The sequence below is a fragment of the Trachurus japonicus genome, chromosome 18, assembly GCF_045865225.1.
Source record: "Trachurus japonicus isolate A0001 chromosome 18, Traja_1.0".
Classification (NCBI taxonomy): domain Eukaryota; kingdom Metazoa; phylum Chordata; class Actinopteri; order Carangiformes; family Carangidae; genus Trachurus; species Trachurus japonicus.
In genome coordinates this window covers 6,916,051-6,942,182 of record NC_140924.1, presented here as the reverse complement: position 1 = coordinate 6,942,182, position 26,132 = coordinate 6,916,051, and the positions used below count along the sequence as shown (strand labels likewise).

General features: G+C 42.5%; 1 protein-coding gene across 1 annotated transcript; it reads left to right on the top strand.

Moving 5' to 3' along the window:
* Positions 1 to 13: 13 nt before the first annotated feature.
* LOC146968559 (cleavage and polyadenylation specificity factor subunit 3-like) lies at positions 14 to 24,223 on the top strand. The gene is made up of 15 exons (XM_085759264.1): positions 14 to 27; positions 255 to 432; positions 5,396 to 5,485; positions 5,627 to 5,777; positions 7,312 to 7,487; positions 9,113 to 9,271; positions 10,289 to 10,435; positions 11,525 to 11,677; positions 11,793 to 11,901; positions 20,624 to 20,722; positions 21,875 to 21,969; positions 22,514 to 22,601; positions 22,728 to 22,794; positions 22,994 to 23,090; positions 24,074 to 24,223. Exons 1-15 carry the CDS (start codon positions 14 to 16, stop codon positions 24,221 to 24,223), a joined length of 1,773 nt encoding a protein of 590 aa, XP_085615390.1.
* The last annotated feature ends 1,909 nt before the right edge of the window (positions 24,224 to 26,132 follow it).

Sequence of the window (26,132 nt, the reverse complement as noted above, 5' to 3'; positions counted from 1 at the left end):
ATTATCAGTCAACATGTTGTTGTCAAGGTAACATGAAAGGGGGCAGGTGCTGTTCCATTCATGTTTATAGTATCTGGACCCTCACAGACTCTCACACTCAGTCACTTTACAGCTGACAAAGAGAGAGGGAGTGATGCTGCCTGTCGCTCAGGTGGAGCTGTGACGGAGCTGTGTGTTGATGCTGTGTGTGTGTGTGTGTGTGTGTGTGTGTGTGTGTGTGTGTGTGTGTGTGTGTGTGTGTGTGTGTGTGACAGTAACATCTCGGCAGACGACATGCTCTACACGGAGACGGACCTGGAGGACAGCATGGAGAAGATCGAGACCATCAACTTCCACGAGGTGAAGGAAGTGGCCGGCATCAAGTTCTGGTGTTACCACGCCGGACACGTGCTGGGCGCCGCCATGTTCATGATCGAGATCGCCGGCGTCAAGGTAACGGACGCTCACCGCCACTCACATGACTCAGCTGTTCAACCCTCTGTTGGTGTTTTGTTTTTTGCTTTTTTACTTTATTTTGCAAATAAATCGATGTACAAACCAATAAGGCAAATAGTAAACTTGTAAATATAAATAAATACAAAACATAAGATATAAGAGCATGAAATAAAATAAACAAACATCAAATAAACAAGACAAAGAAAAGAAAGTATGTACACGTAAAGTAAATAAATTAGAAAAATTAAACATTTCAATCAATAATCGATGTGACCAGATCAATAAACTGAGTCTGACAAACAGGAAATCAGAAGTAAGGCTTCTAAAACATGCAGCATCCCTTCAAAATAAAAGCATGGAAATACAAATCCTTTTAAAAAAAGAAACTGTTTTTAACACCGTGTTGTCCTGCACTTTATCGTCATCATGTCTAAATGGAAGCGCATATTGATAAGTAATTTCATCAACTCACAAAAAATATTTCCCAGAATGCACCTCTTCACCTAAACTTCATTATCACATAATATCACATTATGTAAATTATAAACATATGAATCGCAGTGATTCACTCTCTCTGCTGCGACAAAGAACAGATGTTATTATGATTTATTTATCTTAGTTGGAGCAGAAACAGTGAAGATTAAAACGCAGCTGTGTTTTGATTAAAAAGTGATTGATTGAAAATCCTAATCAATAATCACAGACTTCAGGCTCCAGAGTCAATTTCTCTTCATTTGATGAGCAAAATAAACTGTTTAAAGACGTCGCCTCTGGCTTTAAGTTGAAGGATGGTTTTATAATTTTAACATTTTGTTGAATAATCCAATTAATAATAAACAAATGTATACTTTTAGATCATTTTATTCATTTGTATGTTGTGTTAATCCTATATATGCTGGTGTTGATGTATAATTTATTCAAATATCATGACAAGGAGAGTTTGAAGGTGATCCGTGACTAAATCTGAAGTTAATTCCCATCTACTGATTACCTTGTTTTAACCAGTCAACAGGCCTCCTGAGGTGTGTGTATATTAACCTACACCTGAAATACACAGCATCATAAAATATGCATGCACTTAAACTTTTATATGAAATAACAGGGTATCCACGGGGTCTTAAAAAGTCTAAAATTTGAAAATCTAAATTTTAGGCCTTAAAATGTCTTAAATTTGTTGAATTATTGTGTTCAAGTCTTAAATAATTTTAGACAGGTCTTAAATTTTCTTATGCCCACCATGGACGAGCATTTCACTCGCATTTGCCCCTAAAAAAAAATACATGTGTGAACCAGGAAAATCACAAAAAGAAAGAGCACAACCTGCGATTGGTCAAAAACTACAAATCCCACAATTCTCTGGCCTCAACAATAACAGTAGTTAGTGTAAGTAAGGGAGAGTGGAGCTGTCGGTGAAAAGAGGAAACAACGCCACGTCTGGTCCTGTTCTATGTTGTTCGTTCACACCGTCACCGTTTATTCGTTACGTCCGCGGTGTAAAAGGCCGTGACGCAAAGACGCGATTAGGCGCGAGACGCGATTAGGCGCGCGACGCGGTAGACGCGACTTTTTTTTTTTGCGACGCAATACACCCGATTTGTTTTGTGCGACGGGACCTTCGCGTCTTCGTCTATTTCATCGTGTTTGGTGGGAAGACCCACAAGGGGCTTCCCACCAAACACGAGGAACGCTTTTTTTTTCGCTCGAGTTGTGACGCGCGACCAAACGCGAGATACGCGGTTTGACGCTCTTTTTGACTCGTGTCAAAAAAAAATTCACGAGCCCGCCAACAACTTTTTTTTTTTTTCAAAGCAGGTTCAACTGGACTTAGTTATTTGTCTAGGAAGACGTTTCACCTCTCATCCAAGAGGCTTCATCAGTTCATGTAGCATCTGACCAGGCTGGGACTGGTCCAACTAACTGGTCTGGAGACTCAGTAGAAGTCCAGTTGCTTTCGATTTAACCTCCTTTGAAATACTATGACCTGGACAAATGAGAATATGCACAGGCCTACAACAACATTTCTGCTCTCATCGACCATGGTTGAGGTCACAACGCTGCTCTGTAGCTGCTCTGGAAGTCCGAGACACTGAGGCCAAACGCCGCCGTCGCTTCTGATCCATGTCGGCGAGTTCCGGGCTGATGAGCTACAGAGACTTTAGAGTCAAAGGAGCAGTGCGTCGCTGTGTCGGACTGTTTGGATTTAATGAAGAAGCTGCACAGAGTCAGGTGAGCAGAAGCTGCCCCCCCCCCCCTCACCGTGGAGCCGCTGCTGTCTCACAGCCGCCACCGACCCCTAGAATAAAACACCACCGACCCCTAGCGTGACGCACAGTATACTGTTATGAGACACATTATGCATCCCAACTGTCTTTTTTTTTAGAGGATTTTTTTTTTTAACCAAGAATGCGAAAAATCATGATCCAGGGGCCAAAATTCGAAACAAATATATTTTTAATCATAATTCTCATTATTCTCCTGATGTCGGTTTAATGTAAACAGATTGAGCTGATACGCGAGAGTAATGTGACAGCGGGGCAGTGCTGCAGCTGCTGTGCTGTGATGGACCTGATCAGACTGGTGGTGGTCCACAGTGAATCAGTCCCAGATCCTCCACCGTCAGCAGATCCCCCGAAAGCCCCCGCAAATAATACATCGACAAGAAGTTAAGTGGCAAGTTGCACCTTTTCGTCGGCTTATTATTTGCGGATTTTTTTTTTTATAGCCTATATAACGTCACTGCAACATGCGGCTCTCAGTGCTTGTCGGTGTTGTGTCTATAAATTGTGAAATAACTTTTCCTCAATAGAAATATGAGACGTGGTCGATAGGTTTCATTCATCCATGTTTTGGCAGACAATACAAATAACCAATGATAATGAGATTTCCACCGCGTCGAACCAATCATGTGGCTGGAATAGAGCCAGTCAACAGTAACATGTGCATTTGTTTGGGTTGCTGCAGATGTGCACATCAGCTGACACCGCCAGAGAGAGACACATAACAGCCGCTTCAAGGAGACTAGCGGACTTTTTTTTTTTTTTAATAGCCTCTTCATTCATCTTGGGCGGGGGGCGGTGCGCCGTCTTATAATGTTACAGAAAACCCTGCATTATGTTTTTTACAACTCGTGTTCCTACACTATAGAGACAACTTGCTGTTGGCTCTATATTTCAAGAAACTTGTTTTCTGTTTAAAAGGCACAATTCACCCATCTTTTAACCGGGTAGTTACGTCTCCAGTCTGTCGAGCGGGCGAGCGCACAGCTGATGTGCTTCCATGACAACAGACGCACGGATTCAGTGTGGACAGAGAGCGTCAGATGTGACGCGATTGTCGGACGCTCGTTCGCGTCGCATCCAGTTAGGACACGGTGTGAGCAGCCACATCCACTGCGCTCTGGATCAGCTGATCGGTGCTCAGGTGACGTTAGATCTTCACTTTTTTAAACTCATACAAAGTGCAGCCAAACAGCAGGCTGAAGAGAGAGGACCAGCAGCAGCAGCAGCAGCTCTGACAGCTCCTCTGTGGCGCTGCAGACAGGCTGCAGGTGAGCTGGCCTGAGAGCAGAGTGCCGTCTCTTTTTTTTTTTTTTTTTTTAGCAGCCTTTGTTACAGATAGGCTACATGTCCATGTGCATGTGCATGAGAACTGATTTTGAATCGAAGAGACACCCAAATATTCACATCCTTCAGTCCAGGCTTTTGAAAAGAGAGTAGCCTATAAAATCAGCTTCATGTAGCAGTTTACTTTAAAATGGTTCGAATATATTGCTGCTGAGTAAATCTGAAACATGTGATGTGCATTTTTTTGGGGGAAATATGGCTTCTGATATAATAGTCTGTAGACATCATCATCATTCAACGTTTTCACATGGTCTGGTGTTAATAAAGCAAACTAAAAATCGCAAAAAGAAAATCAAGAATCGGTTGAATCGAAAATCGATTTTGAATCGAATCGTGACCCTAAAAGTCGGAATCGAATCGTGAGCCACCCAAAGATTCACATCCCTAGTACAGAGACCTGCCACAGTGTCATGGTGCATTAATATAAACTTCAACCTCAGAGCTGTCAGTCCTCAGACTGTCCTGACTGTCCCTGAACATCACACAGGGATGCAAACAGCGCGCCGAAAAGCGAAACTCGCTTTTTTCATGACCAATTAGGTGACTTGTGTGAATCGTTCAGATCCGAAGAGTTTTTGTTTTGGGGGGGGGGGGTCTCAGCGTCTCAGCTGGGGTCAGTAAAATGTTTTTCTAACAGGCTGACAGTGACAATCACGTGAGGCGAACTCATTCATGGTCTCTGATTATACTGATAACAGCCGTCCTCCAATGTAGACGCGCGACATGCACGCACGTTACCCAAAGCGGCGACGCCGTTTTTCCCCCCGTGCACGTCCGCGGCGCACAGCTCCACGGACGTGCACGGTTCCCTACGTTGCTGTGTCAGGCAGGTGTTTCCATGGAGCTCTGCCCCGTTTCAGAGGTGAAGGAAGCCCTGAGTGGAAAGACGTCGCCTCCGCCATGTAGAATGTGTTCAATTAAAGTGAAACTAACACATTATATAGGCCTATATGTCCATTACACACTGAATGAAACATCCCATGTCTTTATTTATTCAGTTTATTTTAATAGTAATAATTATGACTAACATTCAGTGAAGACCTAAAAATCAGTATCTCCAAAATTGAAATATTGCAATGGTTTTTATTTTTTTAAAGCATTTTTAATATAGAAATGTTGGCCTTCTGAAAACTGTCCATCTATATGCACTCAATACTTGGTTGGGGTTGAACTACTGGAAATTGACTTTTCTGTGATATTGTTAATGGTGAGCCCCCCCCCCCCCCGCCAGACAATACTCTTTTTTGGTCCTGACCCGTTTGCATCCCTGTATATATGTGTGTGTGTGTGTGTGTGTGTGTGTGTGTGTGTGTGTGTGTGTGTGTGTGTGTGTGTAGTTGTTGTACACAGGAGACTTCTCCCGTCAGGAGGACAGACACTTGATGGCGGCGGAGATCCCCAGCGTCAAACCAGACATCCTCATCACCGTGAGTGGAAGCATTCAAACCGTTCAATCTTTATTTAAACACAGAGCACAGACACTTAACATTGAACCTGTGTGTGTTTGTGTGTGTGTGTGTGTGTGTGTGTGTGTGTGTGTGTTTGTTGTGTGTGTGTGTGTGTGTCAGGAGTCGACCTACGGGACTCACATCCACGAGAAGCGGGAGGAGCGAGAGGCTCGGTTCTGCAACACGGTCCACGACATCGTCAACAGAGAAGGTCGATGTCTGATCCCCGTGTTCGCTCTGGGCCGAGCGCAGGAGCTGCTGCTCATCCTCGGTGAGACCACGGCAACAACGACGCCATGACGACGCACGGCGACCTAAGAGTGGCGCTTTCCCTTCAGCTGAGGGAAAAATGAATTCAGGCTTCAAGTTTTATTTACAAGATTAAACTAAGGGACGTGTTTCTGTCTATGGATCACACAGAAACATTTTCATTCACCATACACACTCGTTAAAGCCCCAGTGTGTAACTTATTTGGCTTTTTAGTAGCAAAAATCAAATATGTCTTTCATAAATACGTATTTCACTGAAGTCGAATCACACCCGCATACAAATGAAAGCTTTCTGGTACCTTAGAATGAGTTGTTACAAGTCGTTACAAATACATGAGTGGGTGACGCACCGAACCGAGGCGGCCATGTTGCATCGTGACCGTAGGTAACCACGGAAACTCAGCGGAGCTGTGGGCTCGGCCTGTTAAAACTGTCACCACTGTGTAGTGTGAGGAAGGATGGAGGCACTGGTGTTGCATTCAGGTGCAGTCAGGCAGACGGCCGTCGGCAAACCAACCGGATGTCATTTTACTCGACGAGAGAAAGCCGGTAAAACGTGGGTCGGGTAAACAATACGACATCACCATGACAACATATTGTCACGGCTGTATTGTTTTGCCTCGTGCTGGCGGACCACTTGTTTACATAGACGCTTGTTTATCCTGATACATGCAGCGTCTGTTGTCTTTCTGACCTCTGCCCGATTTCAGGTGAATGCAACATCAAGAATACGTTCAGATATGCAACCGCACCGCTAGATGGGGGGAATTCCTACATATTATACCTTTAAAGAGGAACTATGCAAGATTTTTACCTTAAAGGGATAGTTCAACATTTTGGCAAATTGGTCCATTGCCATAATCCCTATAGTCATAGCAGTAGGTTCGTTAAAGGGATAGTTCACCCTAGAATGATATTTCGCTCATTAGTCCACCGTCCCTTCTCTGAGTTACAGGGGGTCTCGGCGTAGCAGTGCATTTCAATGCAACGGTTGCAAAGGGACACCAGAGCTCTTCGTAAAAAAACACACACAAAAAAACATCCAAATACCTCCATGATGCTCGTATGTAATGTCCGTCTTGTGCTGAAGCCCCAAATTGCGTAATTGTCCCGAAAAAAATTAAATAAGTCTATATTTTAAGCTTGTTTGTAGCGGAAGCTTCTCGAAGCTCCTCTTCCTGGTCCGTCCAAATCTCGCGTGATTTGCGCCGGCGTCAGTGCGGTTACTGCGAATCACGCGAGATTTGGACAATTTGGGGCTTCAGCACAAGACGGACATTACATACGAGCATCATGGAGGTATTTGGATGTTTTTTTGTGTGTGTTTTTTTACGAAGAGCTCTGGTGTCCCTTTGCTACCGTGGCATTGAAATGCACTGCTACGCCAAGACCCCCTGTAACTCAGAGAAGGGACAGAGGACTCTGAAAATTCTTCCAGCCCTTAGTCAACATGAGGGTGAGTAGATAATGAGCGAAATATCATTCTAGGGTGAACTATCCCTTTAACTTTATTTGTGTGTGTGTGTGTGGACCAGACGAGTACTGGCAGAACCACCCGGAGCTCCACGACATCCCGATCTTCTACGCTTCGTCTCTGGCCAGGAAGTGCATGGCCGTGTACCAGACCTACATCAACGCCATGAACGACAAGATCCGCAAGGCCATCAACATCAACAACCCCTTCGTCTTCAAGCACATCAGCAACCTGAAGGTTTGTTTTGTTTTTGTTTTTGTTTTTACTTTTCTGTCCTGTTTTATTGTGTCGTCAGGTTTGTTCTGTCCTTTGTTTTCCGTTTTGTCTGTTTTGGTCAGTGTATTGTCAGTGTATACATTGTGTATGTTTAGGGTTGCAAAGGGGCGGAAAATTTCCAGTTTTTTATTCCAAATTGGAAAATATCCATGGGAATTATGGGAAATTATGGGAATTTATGGGGATTAACTGGAAATCTGGGGTAATTTAAACAAACTGTATCATATCCAAACATAAATGTAAATATTTTGTTTCGTCATAAGCAGACATCCATGCAAAATAACAATACAATTAAAAAACATGACATTTCAACAGATTTATTTGTGAGTAGAACTTTATCAAGTTCTAATTCTTGTATGAACAATCAGCTATTTTACTGAACAACAAAAACATGAATGTTGAGTAAAATATTACTAATTGCTTATTAAGGGCCAACCTTCAATTTTGTAAATTTCGGATTTATTCCTGTTTATTCCCATAGAAAGTTTCCGATATTACCCGATACCCGATATTTTGCAACCCTATGGCCCAATCCCATTTCTCTTTTTTACCCCTACCCCTTGCCCCTCGCCCCTTGAAACGGAGCTACAAGGGGTAGGGGTAGAAAGTCAACCCCTCCGAATTGGGACACCCCTTCAACAATCACATACGTCATCACGTAGTCTCACTGGCTTTTACGTAAACTGATGTGGCGAGCTTTTGCCAGAAATCAAATAGCGTGTTCCATATAACTTAATAAAATAAGATAAAACTTAATGCAGACTGATCGGTTCATTGTAAAACATTTATTTACACAGAGCCCAGAGGCAGCTGCCTGCTCCTCTGTCTGATACATGAAGCATAACTTTTCATCCAAATAAACTAGTGCTACTGCCACAATTGTCAGATTTCATCAATGAGACCAACATTTAAATGCTGAAAAGAATTTAACATGCTGGTGGTAAACCTCTAAAAACCCGCGGATAAGTTAATTAACGACCGCCTTCTCTCCCGGCGGGACCGGGACGAGGACGTAATTTGGCCGGCGGAGCAGCGCTGCAGACCGGCTGCTGCCTCTGTGAGGAGCCGCTCCTCCTGGAGCTTCACTTCTCCGAAAAATCGTCGGAGCAAACTTCTAACCCGCCGTCATTTGGGTAAACTAACTGCACATTTGGGACCTAAACAGTTACTTTCTCGCAAGAAAAAATAATAAAACTTAATAAAGTGACATAATAACAGCGCTACAGTGAGAAATAAAACAGCTTTTCGTTTTACAGCCACCGCTGCCGGCTGCCGCAAGATGCATTATGGGAAATTTTCATACCCCTCCGTTTGGAGTGTGCCTCTGAAAAATCTCCGTTTGGAGGGGTATGTAGCCTACCACTTCCCCCTACCCCTCTGTCCTAACGGGGATTGGGACACCCCTACCCCAACACGTGAACGCGCAAAACGGAGGGGTAGGGGTAAGTGGTAGGGCCAAGGGGTGAAATGGGATTGGGCCTATGTATGCTATTGCCTGTTTCCATTGTCGTTGTCGTTTGTTTTCTGACGTGTGTGTGTGTGTGTGTGTGTGTGTGTGTGTGTGTGTGTGTGTGTGTGTGTGTCAGAGCATGGACCACTTCGACGACATCGGGCCCAGCGTGGTGATGGCGTCGCCCGGCATGATGCAGAGCGGTTTGTCCCGGGAGCTGTTTGAGAGCTGGTGCACGGAGAAGAGGAACGGCGTCATCATCGCCGGCTACTGCGTGGAGGGGACGCTCGCCAAGGTGGGAATCGAACCTGCGACACCTCTGGTCCCTTCTGCAGTTTTTTTTGTTTATTATCATAGGAAGTGAAACGTTTCCTCCACTGGTTTTTAGAAATGTCAGGTCTGTGTTCACTTTTGGAGACAAGTTAAGAACAACAGAGAGTGAGAGGCAAGGCAAGGCAAGGCAATTTTATTTGTATAGCCCGTTTTTACAAACAGTTTGTCTCAAAGGGCTTTACATGGCATCGTAACAACATCCTCTGTCCTTAGACCCTCACATCAACTGAGGAAAAACTCCATGGAAACCCTTTTAACAGGGAAAAGTCGGAGAAACCTCAGGGTGAGCAACAGAGGAGGGATCCCTCACCCAGGACGGACAGACGTGCAATAGATGTTGTTACAGACAAGAAAACAGTTTACAGTTTGTCACAGAATGTGCGAAATATGGAAATGTTAGCAGAGAGAGTGAAATAAAATAAACAATCACAGCAATAAATAAAAATAGACAATAACAGCTGTAAAATTAGTTTGTCTGCCCCAAATGCATCTTTCTTTATTCATAACTTCTCCTTTAATCGGTATCTTATAGTTTGGTGATAATAACTGCGATGGCAAGAACAACAACACAAATAACTCTGACTGAGAACAGTGTAATTGCTGAAACAAGATCTTTTACAGTGTGTGTATCTGAATAAAATAAGACTCTTATTTAAATTATATTATTGATCGGCATCAATAGATATTCCCAGTATTGGATCAGTCCGGTCAGTTTTATTGATAATGTTGAGTTTAATGTGGCTACGTAACAAGAATCTGAATCTGTGACAGACTCCTGTGTTAACGACATAGGACCGATCAGAAGAGTGTGTCGTGTTGCGTTCAAGTGCCGCTGGGATTTAATGAACTTTTAATAATATTTTTATATTATTTTAAATGATGAAACTTTTCACACAGGTTATTTAATATACTGTGTGTGTGTGTGTGTGTGTGTGTGTGTGTGTGTGTGTGTGTGTGTGTGTGTGTGTGTGTGTTGCAGCACATCATGACGGAGCCTGATGAGATCGCCACCATGTCGGGACAGAAGCTTCCTCTCAAGATGTCGGTCGACTACATCTCCTTCTCCGCTCACACCGACTACCAGCAGACCAGCGAGTTCATCCGGGCGCTCAAACCGCCGCACGTGGTAAAAACATCACACACAGACACACACACACACACACAGACACACACTATTTAAATCCACACTATTTAATTAAATCCACAAACCTTTGGGTTTAATGCGACACACTAACAGGCAAAAACACTGTTTTTTCATGCACTGATCAATTTTGAGATTTTGGGATATTTTTCTCTCAGAAAAGTGGAAAGAAATGGTAGAAAATCCACATTAAGGTTTTTTATTTTACTTCATTTTGTCTCTTTCATCAGTAGATTTCTCCTAAATTCACCAAAAGTTATGTCAGGTATCACTGTAAAGCTCCCTCTCTCTCCTGAACAATTATGTGGATCCAAAAATTGTCGTTTCCTCCGTATCCGCGACCAATCGTAAAAGTGCGATTCACATTAATGATCTATGGAATTTTACAGTACAAATCTTTAAAGGCCGTTTTCTCAAAATGAGTTTTTCCTCAGACTCTGGACCCGAAATCTCCACTTCAGCAGCACTTACAGACACCAAACCTTCCAGTTTTATTCCTGTCTATATTCTGAAGGTTTTTACAGAGGGGATTGTTGATATATCATTCACAGCCTGATTTATACAACATTTTATTCCTAAAAACATGGAGAAATTTGAGTTTTTAGGGCTGGTGACAGTATTTTCTCATTTACAGAGTGATAAAAAGACATATCCAAAATCCTCCTCTGTAAAAACTTCTGACTCTAATATGTCAACAGAATAAAACAAGAAATTTTGAAAGGTTCTTTATCCATTGTTCAGATTTCTGTTTTGGAAATGTATGCAAATTAGCGCATATTTCATCAGATATTGCCTCATTTACATATTTAAACATAAAACTTGACAAAACTTGTAATACAAAAAATATTTGTCTTAATGTGAGTGATAAACTTGGGAAGTTTCATGGTGATATCTGTTAGTTTAAATTTCTACCCTATTCACCTGTAGTGTCCCACCTTAATGCAGTTTGTGTGTGTGTATGTGTGTGTGTGTGTGTGTGTGTGTGCGTGTGTGTGTGTATGTGTGTGTGTGTGCGTGTGTCCGTATGTGTGTGTCCGTGTGTGTGTGTGTGTCCGTGTGTGTGTGCGTGTGCAGATCCTGGTGCACGGCGAGCAGAACGAGATGGCCCGGCTGAAGGCGGCTCTGATCCGAGAGTACGAAGACAACGACGAGGTTCACATCGAAGTCCACAACCCGCGAAACACTGAAGCCGTGACGCTGAACTTCAGAGGAGAGAAACTGGCCAAGGTGTGTGTGTATGTGTGTGTGTGTGTCTGTGTGTGTGTTGTTGTTGTGTTGTTGTATTGGTGTGGGCCGTGTTGTTAACTCCCAGCATGCTTTGCTCCGCTGTGCTGTGCTGCAGGTGATGGGCGTGCTGGCGGATGAGAAGTGCTCTCAGGGTCAGAGAGTCTCCGGGATCCTGGTGAAGAGAAACTTCAGTTACCACATCCTGACGCCGTCCGACCTCTCCAGTCAGTCTGTGTGTGTGTGTGTGTGTGTGTGTGTGTGTGTGTGTGTGTGTGTGTGTGTGTGTGTGTGTGTGTGTGTGTGTGTGTGTGTGTGTGTGTGTGTCTGTGAGACTGTGTGTGTGTGTGTGTGTGTGTGTATTGTCAAACACTTATTATAATTGATGAATGTTTAATGTTTTTGATCCGTCATCAAATGTTTCAAGCTGCTTCTGTCACAGAAAGTAAACCTCAACATCTGGACTGATTGGTTGGTTGGTTGGTTGATAGAAAGAAAGAAAGAAAGAAAGAAAGAAAGAAGTAAGGAAGGAAAGGGTCCGTGTACGAAGTATAATTCAATTGCGTTGTTCACTTCGAACCATGAGAAATGTCATTTTTAGGGGTATTTCCTATTTCATTGACGTAAGACGTACAACGCAATTCAGCGCAACGAAGTGCCCGCTTGTTCCTTTCTCCAACTTGTACAATGAAAATTGAAAAAGGAAGTCGAGAGCCGGAACCAGCCTTCAAAATAAAAGCTCCGCGTTTTGAAGCATGTTGGCTACAGCGCCGGACATTTTAAAAGAAAAAAAAAAAACCCGAAACGAATTAAATACAAACTCACAACAAATCGCCTAAACGATTATCATTTCATAAATGATATAAAGTGATATTTCGGCTACTTTCCCCACAACTGTCAGGATCCCTGGGGATTTTCACAATAAGGGCACTGGATCGCACTGAGATGCTGTCAACGACGTGAGGTGAGTGAGTCAAACTTTGTTGTGGTTGATGACTTCATCACTGCTTCACTCATTAAGTAGGTCACACGTTATGTTGTTTTTCATTTTTTCGACCTAACTTCTCCAACCAGTGTTTAAATTGTTGACCTGCTAACGGTTAGCTCCAGAAGATAATCAACGCTAGCAATGCTAATTGTTTACAGGTAAACTAGCTAGCGGTTGTAGCTAAGTAACAGCTGTTGGATGCTAACGCCACCTCATTTGAATATTTTCTTCTCTAAGTCTGTGAGAAATGTCCTCATTTATGGTAGAAGTGAATAAATACGCGTTTTTGATTTATTAAATGCTAGTTGTGTTCACAACTGTGTAACATACATTATTACCAGCATCATGTTTGTCCACGCAGACTACAAAGCAGTCTAAACTACGTCTAAATGAAATATGAAATGTCATGTGTGTCTCTATTTGGCAGATGTGGGTCCACCGTGAGCTGATGCATGAACTCATCCTATGACAGCACCAGGATCAGCTTGAAAACAGCTGGTAAGTTGAGAGTAACCAGTGAGTAGAGTCCATCATTTAGACACATTTTTAGGGCATTTTGATCATCACATTTCCACGGGCACGACTCCCTGTCATCATTTCATCAATTTATAATGTTTAAAGTTTGAATTCCGTGGGGAAGCTTTTAGTCTTCTTCTTTGATGTGGTGCATTTGTGTGGCAGCGTTATAGCGCCACGCCAGCTCCACACAGGCCTGCCACAATACTACAGTATTTTGAGTCTTGTATACACAGTCTGAAAGACCTCATCGTTCCTTACTGTCCAACCAGAGTACTCTGCTCCCAGAATGCAGGTCTGTTAGTGACTTCCAGTATCTCTAAAACAGACTGGGAGGTAGAGCCTTCAGTTACCGGGCTCCTTTACTGTGGAACCAGCTCTCTCCATGGGTCAAAGAGGCAGACACTCTAGCTACATTTAAGTCTAGACTTAAGACCCTCCTCTATGACAGAGCTTGTAGTTAGGGCTGGTTCAGGTAGCTCTGAACCATTTTATAGCTACACAGCTACAGTATAGGCTTAGACTGCTGGGGGACACATCATGTTACAGGAAGCCCTCTCCTCTCCTCTCTTTTTGTGTTGTCATTATATGTTGTACTTTGGCCTTGGTCTTAAACCCTCTCTGTCAGGGCTGCCCAATTTGGGGCCCGCGGGCCAAAGTTGGCCCGCGGCCGATTATTTTTGGCCCGCTGCCAATGCTCGAATTTTTAATTTGAAATTTCTATTTTTTTTCCCACTGTGATGTACGTTGCATGTACGACTCCGACCACTAGGTGGAGTCTGTCACCAGTGTTGTGGTTAACGTGCTGGGAGTGTCCATAGAAGAAGAGACAGGAAGTAAACACACAAGTGTCCAGCAGCCTCCCCACTAGAGCTCTGAGCTCCAAGAGCTTTAGCACTGGGAAAGGTGACGGGACGGCACCGGCACCGGTAGCGGCAACGGTGCCGACGGGGCTGTTGCCGTCGTGGTCATCATTGCCGGTAACGTTACCGTCGCCGCCGTTGGTACCGTGCCGGTGCCGTCGCCGGGAGCTTTAGAACTTTCTCCAGAGCTCCGGCGAGCTGTGGAGAGGAGGGGAGGAGAGGGGGGGGGTATTGGGGGCTTGCCGGCTGTGCAGCCCCCAACACAGGGCGCTGTGTGTGGGTGAGAGGAGCAGGAGACTGGGCTGACAGGGCAACGGCAACAAATTCACATGATGCTACTCTGCTTTTCTGGGGACGACACAAGTAGCAGAAAATTCTCTACCAGAGTACCAGTAACTTTGCTTTGTTTTAACAGCAGGGCTCCAGACTAACATTTTTCACTACTAAAATTTTAGGAGAGCAAGCAGGAAATTTAGGGGAACACACTTGTAAATTGATTTGCAGGGCAAGTATTCACAATACTCACACACATTGACCTGCCACCTGTAATTACAAACATCAGATTTTTTGAGTCTCCCCTTTCATGTTTCACCAGCGTTACAAAACAAAAGACAGGCAAATTCACTGGTTGCACATGTGCACAAGTAGATGAAAAATTTACTTGCACTGTCCCAAATTTTTGGGGCAAAATGCCCCCATTTAGGGGCAGTCTGGAGCCCTGTTTAACAGTGAAACACAATAATCAATAGTGTTATTTAAAAAAAAATTGTATGAGTGTTTATTTTGCACAATTAACATTATAGGCATATTTAATTTGAATGTTTAATTTTGGCCCGCGACCCTCCACCCCGATTCGTTTTTGGCCCTTCACTGAGAAGAATTTGGGCACCCCTGCTCTCTGTGTTTTCCACAGATTTCTCTAGAGCTCCACCTGCAGCGCCTGCTTTCCTCTGCCCCTACACCAACCAGCCTGCCCATCAGTACTCCTGCTCTCCTGTGGATGGAGTGTCACTCACCTCAGATGCTTTTGAAGGAGCTTCAACATGTCTGCTTTCTGAGTCCCAAACTGTACCTACTAAGAATGGCTTTCACAGCGAAACACAGCCTGCTTTCTAGTGCAAAGGATAGTACTAAGACACAGACATGCTGGGTGCTAGGATTTTACAAATGTTGAACAATTAATAAATTAATTTTGAATGTATATTACCTCCAGAACTTCCATTGGCTCACAATTCCTTATCACATTCAGTTCAAAGTCCTTCTCCTCACCTTCAAAGCCCTCCAGAACCAGGCCCCATCCTACCTCACTGACCTTGTTGGACCATCACACCCCTCCCACTGCCTCCGCTCCTCCTCCCAGTACCAAGCACAAAACCTGGGGTTACAAAGCCTTCTCCATCACTGCCCCCTCCCTTTTGAACTCTCTCCTCAACACATCTGTGACTGTACGGGCTGAAATGCTCTCAAATATTTGCTCAAAACCCACCTTTTCAAACTTGCTTTTTATTTTTAAGTGTAATAAGCTTCTGTGTTTCATTGTTCATGTATTGATCATCTTCTTTGTTGTATTTATTTCATGTATTCTTTTATCTTGTTTGTTTTACTATGTAAAGGTGACTTTGAGTAAATAAATAAATAGAATGTTTTTATTATTTTTATTAATCAGTGATTGACACAGTGCTTCAGACAAGAGGCTCATGAGGTCAGCAGAAACAATCATAGGGTCACACTACCCATCTACTTCAGAGTTGGCACAACAATGCTGTTTGTCAAGTGCAGAAGCATCGTTAGAGACTCCTCTCACCTTTTGAACAGCCTCTCCCAACTCCTTCCATCTGATCAGAGATATTGCAGTTGGAGACGCAGTACTGTAAGACTCAAGTCACAGTATGTAAAGTGTCTGATGACAATAAAGATAACCTTCACTTTAACCATAACACATCATAACTTAATTATTCTGTAGCAAAAGAGTTCGAGACAGGCACCACACAGTTTAAAGCATGACAAGATATCTGATATGTGTGAACAATTGTAAAAAAAGAAGTAAGAAATCCAATGCATTTTGAGTGTACAGCAATATGAACAAAGGCTCCCGCACACTGTCTTTACTTGCATAGGTTTATTAAACAACGTTTCGGTCCCGAGACCTTTGTCAGGTTCACAAGGACGGTCTCAGGACCAAATGTTGTTTAATAAACCTATGCAAGTGAAGACAGTGTGCGGGAGCCTTTGTTCATGTTTCTCAACCACACAGGTCTTCTCCGACGCACCTGTCCGTCTGTGCCGGTGTGCATGAGTTTCAGCTCAGCTTTGAGTGTACAGCAATAGAAGTTATAGTTGTAGTGGGGTACATTGATTCATTTTCATATGTAAACACTGCCTTTTAATTTACTGGATGATGAGAAGAGATGGTTATTCTTTGTCCAGTGCCCAGATGAAACATGCACAGTAGCTCATACGGGTCACAAAAATCAAAGTCATCATAAATCATTGTGGTATTTTTGTTGTTTGATGGTGTACACAACATGGCCTAATTCTGTCAGTAAAGCAATGCAACAGTTCTTGAAGATGAGATCATTTTACTTGTGCAATTGTCCCCTTTCTTGCCACACTCAAAATCCTTGTCTCCAATAATTGGAGGGTGCTATAAAATATCCACTAACCTAAAGAAATGGTGTGTTGTAGGATGGGTACATACTGTTATGAATCATGGGTGGTAATTAAATGAAATACATTTACAGTAAATTGATGTATAAATGTATTACAATAAGTGACAAGATGCTAAGAAATCTGAATAATAAGTCTGTTATACAGCCTCTCCAGTGCAGGTCAGTGAGGTTAAGACTGAGCAAAGTTTCATGCTTCATACTGTAGTTGTAAAAAATAAAATGTCAGTACAATGCAGTTAACAAACACATCAGAGTCAGGTTCTGAGTTCCAACTTACAACATTTAATTCATGAACACAATGCATCAAAACAATAGAAAGTAACAAATTTCCAAAAACAACAAGAAGAAGAAAAAAAAAAGAAAGATACAGAAAGTTCCCCTGATGACTTGCATCGCTTCTGACAGCCAGGAGGGGTGTGATGGTCCAACAAGGTCAGTGAGGTAGGATGGGGCCTGGTTCTGGAGGGCTTTGAAGGTGAGGAGAAGGACTTTGAACTGAATGTGATAAGGAATTGTGAGCCAATGGAAGTTCTGGAGGTAATATAAATTCCAAATTAATGTATTAATTGTTCAACATTTGTAAAATCCTAGCACCCAGCATGTCTGTGTCTTAGTACTATCCTTTGCACTAGAAAGCAGGCTGTGTTTCGCTGTGAAAGCCATTCTTAGTAGGTACAGTTTGGGACTCAGAAAGCAGACATGTTGAAGCTCCTTCAAAAGCATCTGAGGTGAGTGACACTCCATCCACAGGAGAGCAGGAGTACTGATGGGCAGGCTGGTTGGTGTAGGGGCAGAGGAAAGGAGGCGCTGCAGGTGGAGCTCTAGAGAAATCTGTGGAAAACACAGAGAGGGTGTAAGACCAAGGCCAAAGTACAACAGATAATGACAACACAAAAAGAGAGGAGAGGAGAGGGCTTCCTGTAACGTGATGTGTCCCCCAGCAGTCTAAGCCTATACTGTAGCTGTGTAGCTATAAAATGGTTCAGAGCTACCTGAACCAGCTCTAACTGCAAGCTCTGTCATAGAGGAGGGTCTTAAGCCTAGACTTAAATGTAGCTAGAGTGTCTGCCTCTTTGACCCATGGAGAGAGCTGGTTCCACAGTAAAGGAGCCCGGTCACTGAAGGCTCTACCTCCCAGTCTGTTTTAGAGATACTGGAAGTCACTAACAGACCTGCATTCTGGGAGCAGAGTACTCTGGTTGGACAGTAAGGAACGATGAGGTCTTTCAGACTGTGTATACAAGACTCAAAATACTGTAGTATTGTGGCAGGCCTGTGTGGAGCTGGCGTGGCGCTATAACGCTGCCACACAAATGCACCACATCAAAGAAGAAGACTAAAAGCTTCCCCACGGAATTCAAACTTTAAACATTATAAATTGATGAAATGATGACAGGGAGTCGTGTCCGTGGAAATGTGATGATCAAAATGCCCTAAAAATGTGTCTAAATGATGGACTCTACTCACTGGTTACTCTCAACTTACCAGCTGTTTTCAAGCTGATCCTGGTGCTGTCATAGGATGAGTTCATGCATCAGCTCACGGTGGACCCACATCTGCCAAATAGAGACACACATGACATTTCATATTTCATTTAGACTTAGTTTAGACTGCTTAGTAGTCTGCGTGGACAAACATGATGCTGGTAATAATGTATGTTACACAGTTGTGAACACAACTAGCATTTAATAAATCAAAAACGCGTATTTATTCACTTCTACCATAAATGAGGACATTTCTCACAGACTTAGAGAAGAAAATATTCAAATGAGGTGGCGTTAGCATCCAACAGCTGTTACTTAGCTACAACCGCTAGCTAGTTTACCTGTAAACAATTAGCATTGCTAGCGGTGATTATCTTCTGGAGCTAACCGTTAGCAGGTCAACAATTTAAACACTGGTTGGAGAAGTTAGGTCGAAAAAATGAAAAACAACATAACGTGTGACCTACTTCATGAGTGCAGCAGTGATGAAGTCATCAACCACAACAAAGTTTGACTCACTCACCTCACGTCGTTGACAGCATCTCAGTGCGATCCAGTGCCCTTATTGTGAAAATCCCCAGGGATCCTGACAGTTGTGGGGAAAGTAGCCGAAATATCACTTTATATCATTTATGAAATGATAATCGTTTAGGCGATTTGTTGTGAGTTTGTATTTAATTCGTTTCGGGTTTTTTTTTTCTTTTAAATTGTCCGGCCATTAAATTGTAGCCAACATGCTTCAAAACGCGGAGCTTTTATTTTGAAGGCTGGTTCCGGCTCTCGACTTCCTTTTTCAATTTTCATTGTACAAGTTGGAGAAAGGAACAAGCGGGCACTTCGTTGCGCTGAATTGCGTTGTACGTCTTACGTCAATGAAATAGGAAATACCCCTAAAAATGACATTTCTCATGGTTCGAAGTGAACAACGCAATTGAATTATACTTCGTACACGGACCGGAAAGAAAGAAAGAAAGAAAGAGTGAAGGAAATAAAGAAAAAGAGAGAAAGAGGTGGAAAGAAAGACAATAGCTGGGTTTCCATCCAAGTCGTATCGAATTTAAAAGCGGATTTTGTGAAAATGCGCAAAAAGCAAAGCGAATTTATGCCCGTTTCCATTCATTAGTGTTTTGCGATTAGGAGGAGTGCGCCGTGAGATTACGTCATAAGAGAGCGTGAATGTATCCAACAGTTGACACTCATCTGACAGCTGACACTCATCTGACACTCAACATCATGGACAATTTACGTACTTTCCGGACTATAGACGCACCTGTATAATCCGCACCAGCTACATTTTAAAAGAAAATACTGTACATATTATATAGGCCGCACTTTAATATAAGCTGCAGGTTTTCATGTTGTAACATGAGATATTTACACAGAAAGACAGTAGGAACTGTGACAGTCCGCTCGCTTTTCCGCTGTTTTGGTTATGCTCAATTCGCATAATCTGTTTCCATCACAAAAACTCGCATTTCCTTTATTCGATACGCTGACAAATCCACCCCCTCCAAGCGTATAAACTTTTATGCGCATTTACTGCCTTTATTCGAATTTCTGGCGTTTCCATTCAAGTATTTATGCGCATTTTCACAAAAAGGAAAACCCAACTAATGAAAGATTGAAAGAAAATGCAAGAAAGGAAGACCAAGAAAATAATAATCAGAAGGAAAGAAACGAAGAAAAAAGAAAGAGGGAAGATAAAGAAAGAGAGAAAGAAAAGAAACAGGAAAAAAGGAAGATCAAGAAAGAAATAATCAAAAGGAAAGAAAATAGAGAGAAAGAAAAGAAACAAAAAGGGGCAAAGAAAGAAAAAGATAGTAGGAAGAAAAAAGAAAGAAGAAATACTTAGAAATACTTAAGAAAAAAAGAGGGAAGGAAATGAAGAAAAAGATAGAAAGAGGAGGAAAGAAAGACAATGAAAGATTGAAAGAAAACACAAGAAAGAAATAATCAGAAGGAAAGAAACAAAGAAAAAAGAGAGAAAGAAAAGAAACAAAAAGGGCAAAGAAAGAAAAAGATAGGAGGAAGAAAAAAGACGAGCAGAAAGAGAGAAGAAATACTTAGAAATACAGAAGAGAGAGAAGTGACAAAAAAGTAAAGAAAAAGAAAGACAGAGTGAAGAAAAGGATGAAGACAGAAAGAGAAGTAGAGACATGAACGATGGAGTGACTAACAGAGTTGACTCCTCTCCTCCTCCTCCCCCTCTTCCTCTCCTCCTCCTCCTCTCCTCCTCCCCCTCCTCCTCTTCCTCTCCTCCTCCTCCTCCTCCTCTCCTCCTCCCCCTCCTCCTCCTCCTCTTCCTCCTCCTCCTCCCCCTCCTCTTCCTCCTCCTCCCCCTCCTCTTCCTCCCTCCTCCTCCTCCTCCTCTCTTCTTCCTCCTCCTCCTCCTCTTCCTCCTCCTCTTCCTCCTCCTCCTCCCTCCTCAGACTACACCGACCTCGCCATGGGAACGGTGAAGCAGACTCAGGCGATCCCGTTCACTGGACCGATCTCGCTGCTCGTCACGCAGCTGCGCAGCCTCGCAGGTGAGTTGGCTCCGCCCCCTTCGTCCTCTAACTCCTCTTCCTCCTCTTCCTCTTCCTCCTTCCTCCTCCTCCTCCTCTAACTCCTCCTCCTCCTGCAGTAGCATAGATATACAGTATATATACTGACTAGATGCCGCGTTCTGCTTCTCAGCGTACGTCAACACGGCCGCCATCTTGGTCCGGGGGTTCTGACCATAGACATAATAAACGTCTGACCAGCAGTCAGACCCGGTCGGACCAAGGGGGCAGTTGTGGGTCTGAGAAGTGAAGCTCACTTCCGCGTTCAAAAAACTGCAATCCCCTCTTCTTCCTCTGGGGGCTGGTGTCAGAAGGGAGCATTCCCCATAGACCCCCATGTTAAAATCGCCGACTTTACATCCTCAATAAACATGTTAAAAGCCTGGTGTCAGGACGTTTTTTGGTCTCAATCGATAGTTTCTATCCCAGCACACACTCTGAGGGGGGTGAATTTTTTTTTAACTCTACCGTTTTACTGTTATTAGATTAAAACTCTGACCAATTAGGGCGCGGAAACGTTGAGTGACAGGTCCGAGCGGCTCCGTGGACAGCTGCTTCGAGGCCAGTGGGCGGGTTCTCGGCCGGCCAATCCAACATGGCGCTGTTCAGGCCGCCATATTTGAGTCACAAAAACGACTCCCCAAAACCAATGGGTGACGTCACGGACGCTACGTCCATTCTTTTTACAGTCTATGGGTCGGACCCTTGTAGAACTAATTTCAGTGTGTTTATGCATGTGGGTGTGTGTCTGAGTATGTAAGTGTATGTTTAATACATTAAAAAAAAATTATAAAAATTTTTCAAAGATTTTTTGTTGTTGTTGTATCATAAACATATGTCTGACATTTATAATAAACCAAACGGCTTGAAAATCGGTTGAATATTCAGTGAGTTATGGCGATTTTAATGGTTGATAGACGTCTGCCTCTGTTGACTAGTGCAGTAAGTAGACACGGCTTCCCCCTGACCAAGATGGCCGCCGCGTTGACGCATTCCACTCAATAGAGTTGCCTAGGAACGCGGCATCTAGTCAGTACATATATATATATCTATGCTGCAGTAGAAGCTGTAACTTCCTGTTTCCTCTGTGTGTGTGTGTGTGTGTGTGTGTGTGTGTGTGTGTGTGTGTTTCAGGCGACGTGGAGCAGGTCGAGGGGACGGAGAAAATCACGGTGAAGATCTTTAAGAGCATCACGCTGGTTCACGAGGCCGGGATGGTCGTACTGGAGGTCGGACACTCGAACGCAACACGACACTTTTTACACTCATCATCCACCACATGTCGCCTGAAGTGGCTAAAACTCACCTGTTTATCAAAACTTTATTAACTCTGAGCACACGAACACGTCCGTTTTTATTTAAACCAGTTTAGAAACATTAAATATACAGTTTATGACATGGTTATGTAGCTGCAGTCAGGTTTTATTAAAGCTCAGTATTTGTTCTACATGTTTATTTCAAACTATTTTGTATATTTTATAATTTTATTTATGTTTTTAGACACAGATCTCACTCAGACCTGGTTACAGATACATTATTAGCCAGTTAATACATTCATTATACAGATATATACAATAATTATGACAATTTTTTATTTTATCACACTTTTTCAAACACTACAAAAATCTCAACACAAATAAAACAGAGAAGAATGTAAAAACAACAGACAATTGAAGTAAAAAACTCGATAAACTAATTGATGCAGCAATAAAATTTATAAATCAATAAATAACTGAAATAAAATTATTAATAATGAAAATGTTCTCGTCTCAGTGGGTCGCCAACCCGCTCAACGACATGTACGCAGACGCCGTCACCACGGTGATCCTGGAGGTCCAGTCCAACCCCACCGCCCAGAAATGTCAGTGAACGCATCACGAGGGAATTTATTTTAATTTCACTGATGAACAGAAACTTTACTGACGCTTGTTTGTTTGTTTGTTTGTTTGTTTGTTTGTTTGTTTGTTTGTTTGTTTGTTTGTTTCAGTCCACGAGGGCAGGAAGGAAACGTTCGACATGGAGCTGTTCGTCGAGCGACTGGAGCTGATGCTGCAGTGAGTCTGAACACCTGTAGCTACACCTCGAAAATGGTTTTAATGGTTAAAATATCTGACAAAACTGTAGAATCTGACACTTTTTAAGTTAAAATTAAACCTAATTGATCCAAATATAAGAGAATAAAACTTTTAAATGAAGGTAAAGATTAAAGATTTTCTGTTTTCACCTGGTAAAATGTTTTTTTTTCTGTTTCAGCGACATGTTCGGGGACGACTGCGTGAATTTCAAAGACAGTAAAAGCCTGAGTGTGACGGTGGACGGAGTCACGGCGTGCATCGACCCAGAGACCAGAGTGAGTCCAGCGTCTGACATCTATTCTATACACGAACATTAAAGGGATAGTTCAATATTTTGGCAAATTCGCCTACAGCATAGGGTTGTCACGATACCAGAATTTCAGTAGTCGATACCAATACCTGTGAATTTCCACGATTCTCGATACTAATTCGATACCACGATTAAAAAAACAAAAACAAAACAGAACCCATGTACTTTTAAATTCACTACTTTATTGAAAACTGTTTCAACATCTTTTTGCACAGAATTTAATAGGGCTGCCCCCAAATAGTCGACCAAGCACTGGTTGACTAGAGCACTGGAAAAGAGAGTAACGACACCACCATTGACTCCCGTGGTAAGGGTTTTGCGCCCCGAGTGGCAGGATATGGGTCTTTCAAAAGCGCCCAGAAAACTCATTCACTCCAATGTATGTGTGTTGCCTATGTGTTAATATTTATCTGTAAAGGGTCCTCAATGATGCTATTAACGTGGGTGATCTATAAATGTCCTTAAATTATTGAAAATACCACACTTGCTCATTCACCAACAATGCAGAGATGTCAGTTCTTGGGCGCTTTTGCAAAACCCATATTCCGCCATCAGGAGGCGCTTCCATTGGACCAATGCGTGTCGTTACTCACTTTTCCAGTGCTCTATGGTTGACCAAAAAAAATCATTAGCCAACCAAAATTTCAATGGTCGATTGTTCGCAGGAAAAAAAACAAACATTTGGAGCCGTGTCTTGTTAAAATAGTCAAAATCAATATGACTGAACTGTATATGAAAGGCTATAGGGCTTTTAATTTGAAGGGCCAGATACAGGAAGTCGTGACATGATTAGTTGACTAATGACGACCAAGGGAATTATGGTGATAGGAGAATTTGCCAAAATGTTGAACTATCCCTTTAACGTCTGGTTCATCATAATGGTATTTTAAATCAATACTCAATAATCAGCTGATAACACCATGATGACCTCTGACCTCTGACCCTCAGGCCGTGACCTGCGCGGACGACGACTCTCTGAGGGAGATGGTGGAAGTGGCCGTCCACCGTCTCTACGACGCCCTGAGCCCCGCCTTCACGCCACGCCCCCTCTGTGATGTCATCAGCAGCAGCAGCAGCGCGTTGCCGTCGGTGATGTAGCGGTGGACGATGAACTGACGTTTCTCTGTCACACTCTCTTCAGTCCTCGTAGTATCGATCGATGGCCAATAATCGGTCGATAACGGACCGATGCAGATGTTCGTTCGTTAATTTCTTTGACTCGAGGACTTTTGAGTTTTTCCAGCTTCTTCGTTGGAAACTTGGTTCCAAAGGAATCGGCTTCAGGAGACGGACCACCAATACCTTTATTGATTGATTGTTTTTGTACTTGATTTGTCTATAAAACAAAAGTTTGAGTTCTTCACAAGGAAAATAAACATTTGTCCAGAGAGAGAGAGAGAGAGAGAGGGTCACTGAGTTTCTGTCCTCGAAGATAAAAAAGTGAGTTAGATTTAATGTGAGTGAAACAACGACATCATCAATACTGCAGATAATTTATCAATCATCTTGTTTTCTATGAAACAAAATTAAGGTTAAAATCATCAAAAATGTTCGTATTATTAAATAAAAGCAGAAAATTGTTGCATTTTAGAAACTGGAGGCAGAATTTTTTTTTTTTCTTTCATTAATTTAGATTTTCTACAAGAATTTATCTGCAAAATATTTTAATTATTGATAAATAATTTAGAGTATTTTCTTTTTTACACTAACTTTAATATTTTTTTGGCTACAGGTTTTATGTTTTTATGATGCAAGTCGATCTCATCTTGGTCTGAATATTGATATTTTTAGATTAAAGCAGAAGTAAGTGATATATTTGTGTTAATATAAGTCTTAAATAGTTATATCTTCCGACAGCAATCACTTACATAGAGTGTTTGGACTGAAACACGGGTCTCTCAGTCCCTCTGCTCTGCTCTGAGCCGAGAAGAAAACATTTATCGTATCCTACAGTTTTTATCCAATGAGGAGAGAGAACGGCATGCAGGGCTGTGTGTGCAGCCAAGGGACGCCGTGAATGTGGTGACGTAGGGACGAGGACTGTTATGGTGCGTTCAAGGAAACTCGTATTTTTCCGACCGTGAAGTGGTACCAGTTCGATCTGGTACGAGTTCACGGGTCGGAAGTTACGAGTGGCCGTTATAGTGACTTTCACCGGTAAAACAGGTCGGAAAAACACGAGTGGGTTGCCTGGAACGCTACAAAGTCGTAAGTTGTGACTTGAAGCTGTAATTTACGATTTCAAAAGCCTGCCTGGAACGCAGCATTAGCGAAAACGACCGGACCACTTACTTCTGCTTTAAAATATAAAAATAAAATCACCAGAGATTAAAATAGTCAATAAATTACATTAAAGCAGAATATTTAAAAAAAAAACAAAATAATGATCCATTAATGAGAACCATGAGATCTTGCTGAAAGCTCAGGAAGAAACGTGAGTTGATAAAATATCAGAATATCAATAAAAACTCTTTATCGATCAGCACTTTAAATCAGACAGTAGAACGTTTTATTGTGAAAGGGCAGACTGAGCGGACGCCTCAGTCCGACGACGACACAGTGACGTTAACAACATGACTCGCAACCGACCTTTAATTGGATCAATACAGACGATCGTCAGCATGTACATAACACACAGACACACACATCACAGTGTACAGGACTCAACACACACACACACACAGTATCAGATAGACACAATATTAAAAATACTGACAAGTGCATTTGAATACCACAGGAGAAGAGAAGGCACGTTGAGCTCTGACATGTCAAAAATAAACATTTAAAACGATAATATGGCTTCAATCAATCGACAAAAAAACAAAAAAAACACAAAACTTACCACAAAATAAATCTGACACAGTAAAAACATGTGATGAGAATAAACTCTGGTACCAAACAGCTCGAGTGACACAAACCAAACAGCTGAAAACACTCTGAAGTTTAACATCTGTGTCTTTACCCCCCGCCCCCCCAAAAAAACAGACACAGTCACAAAAATAAAAGC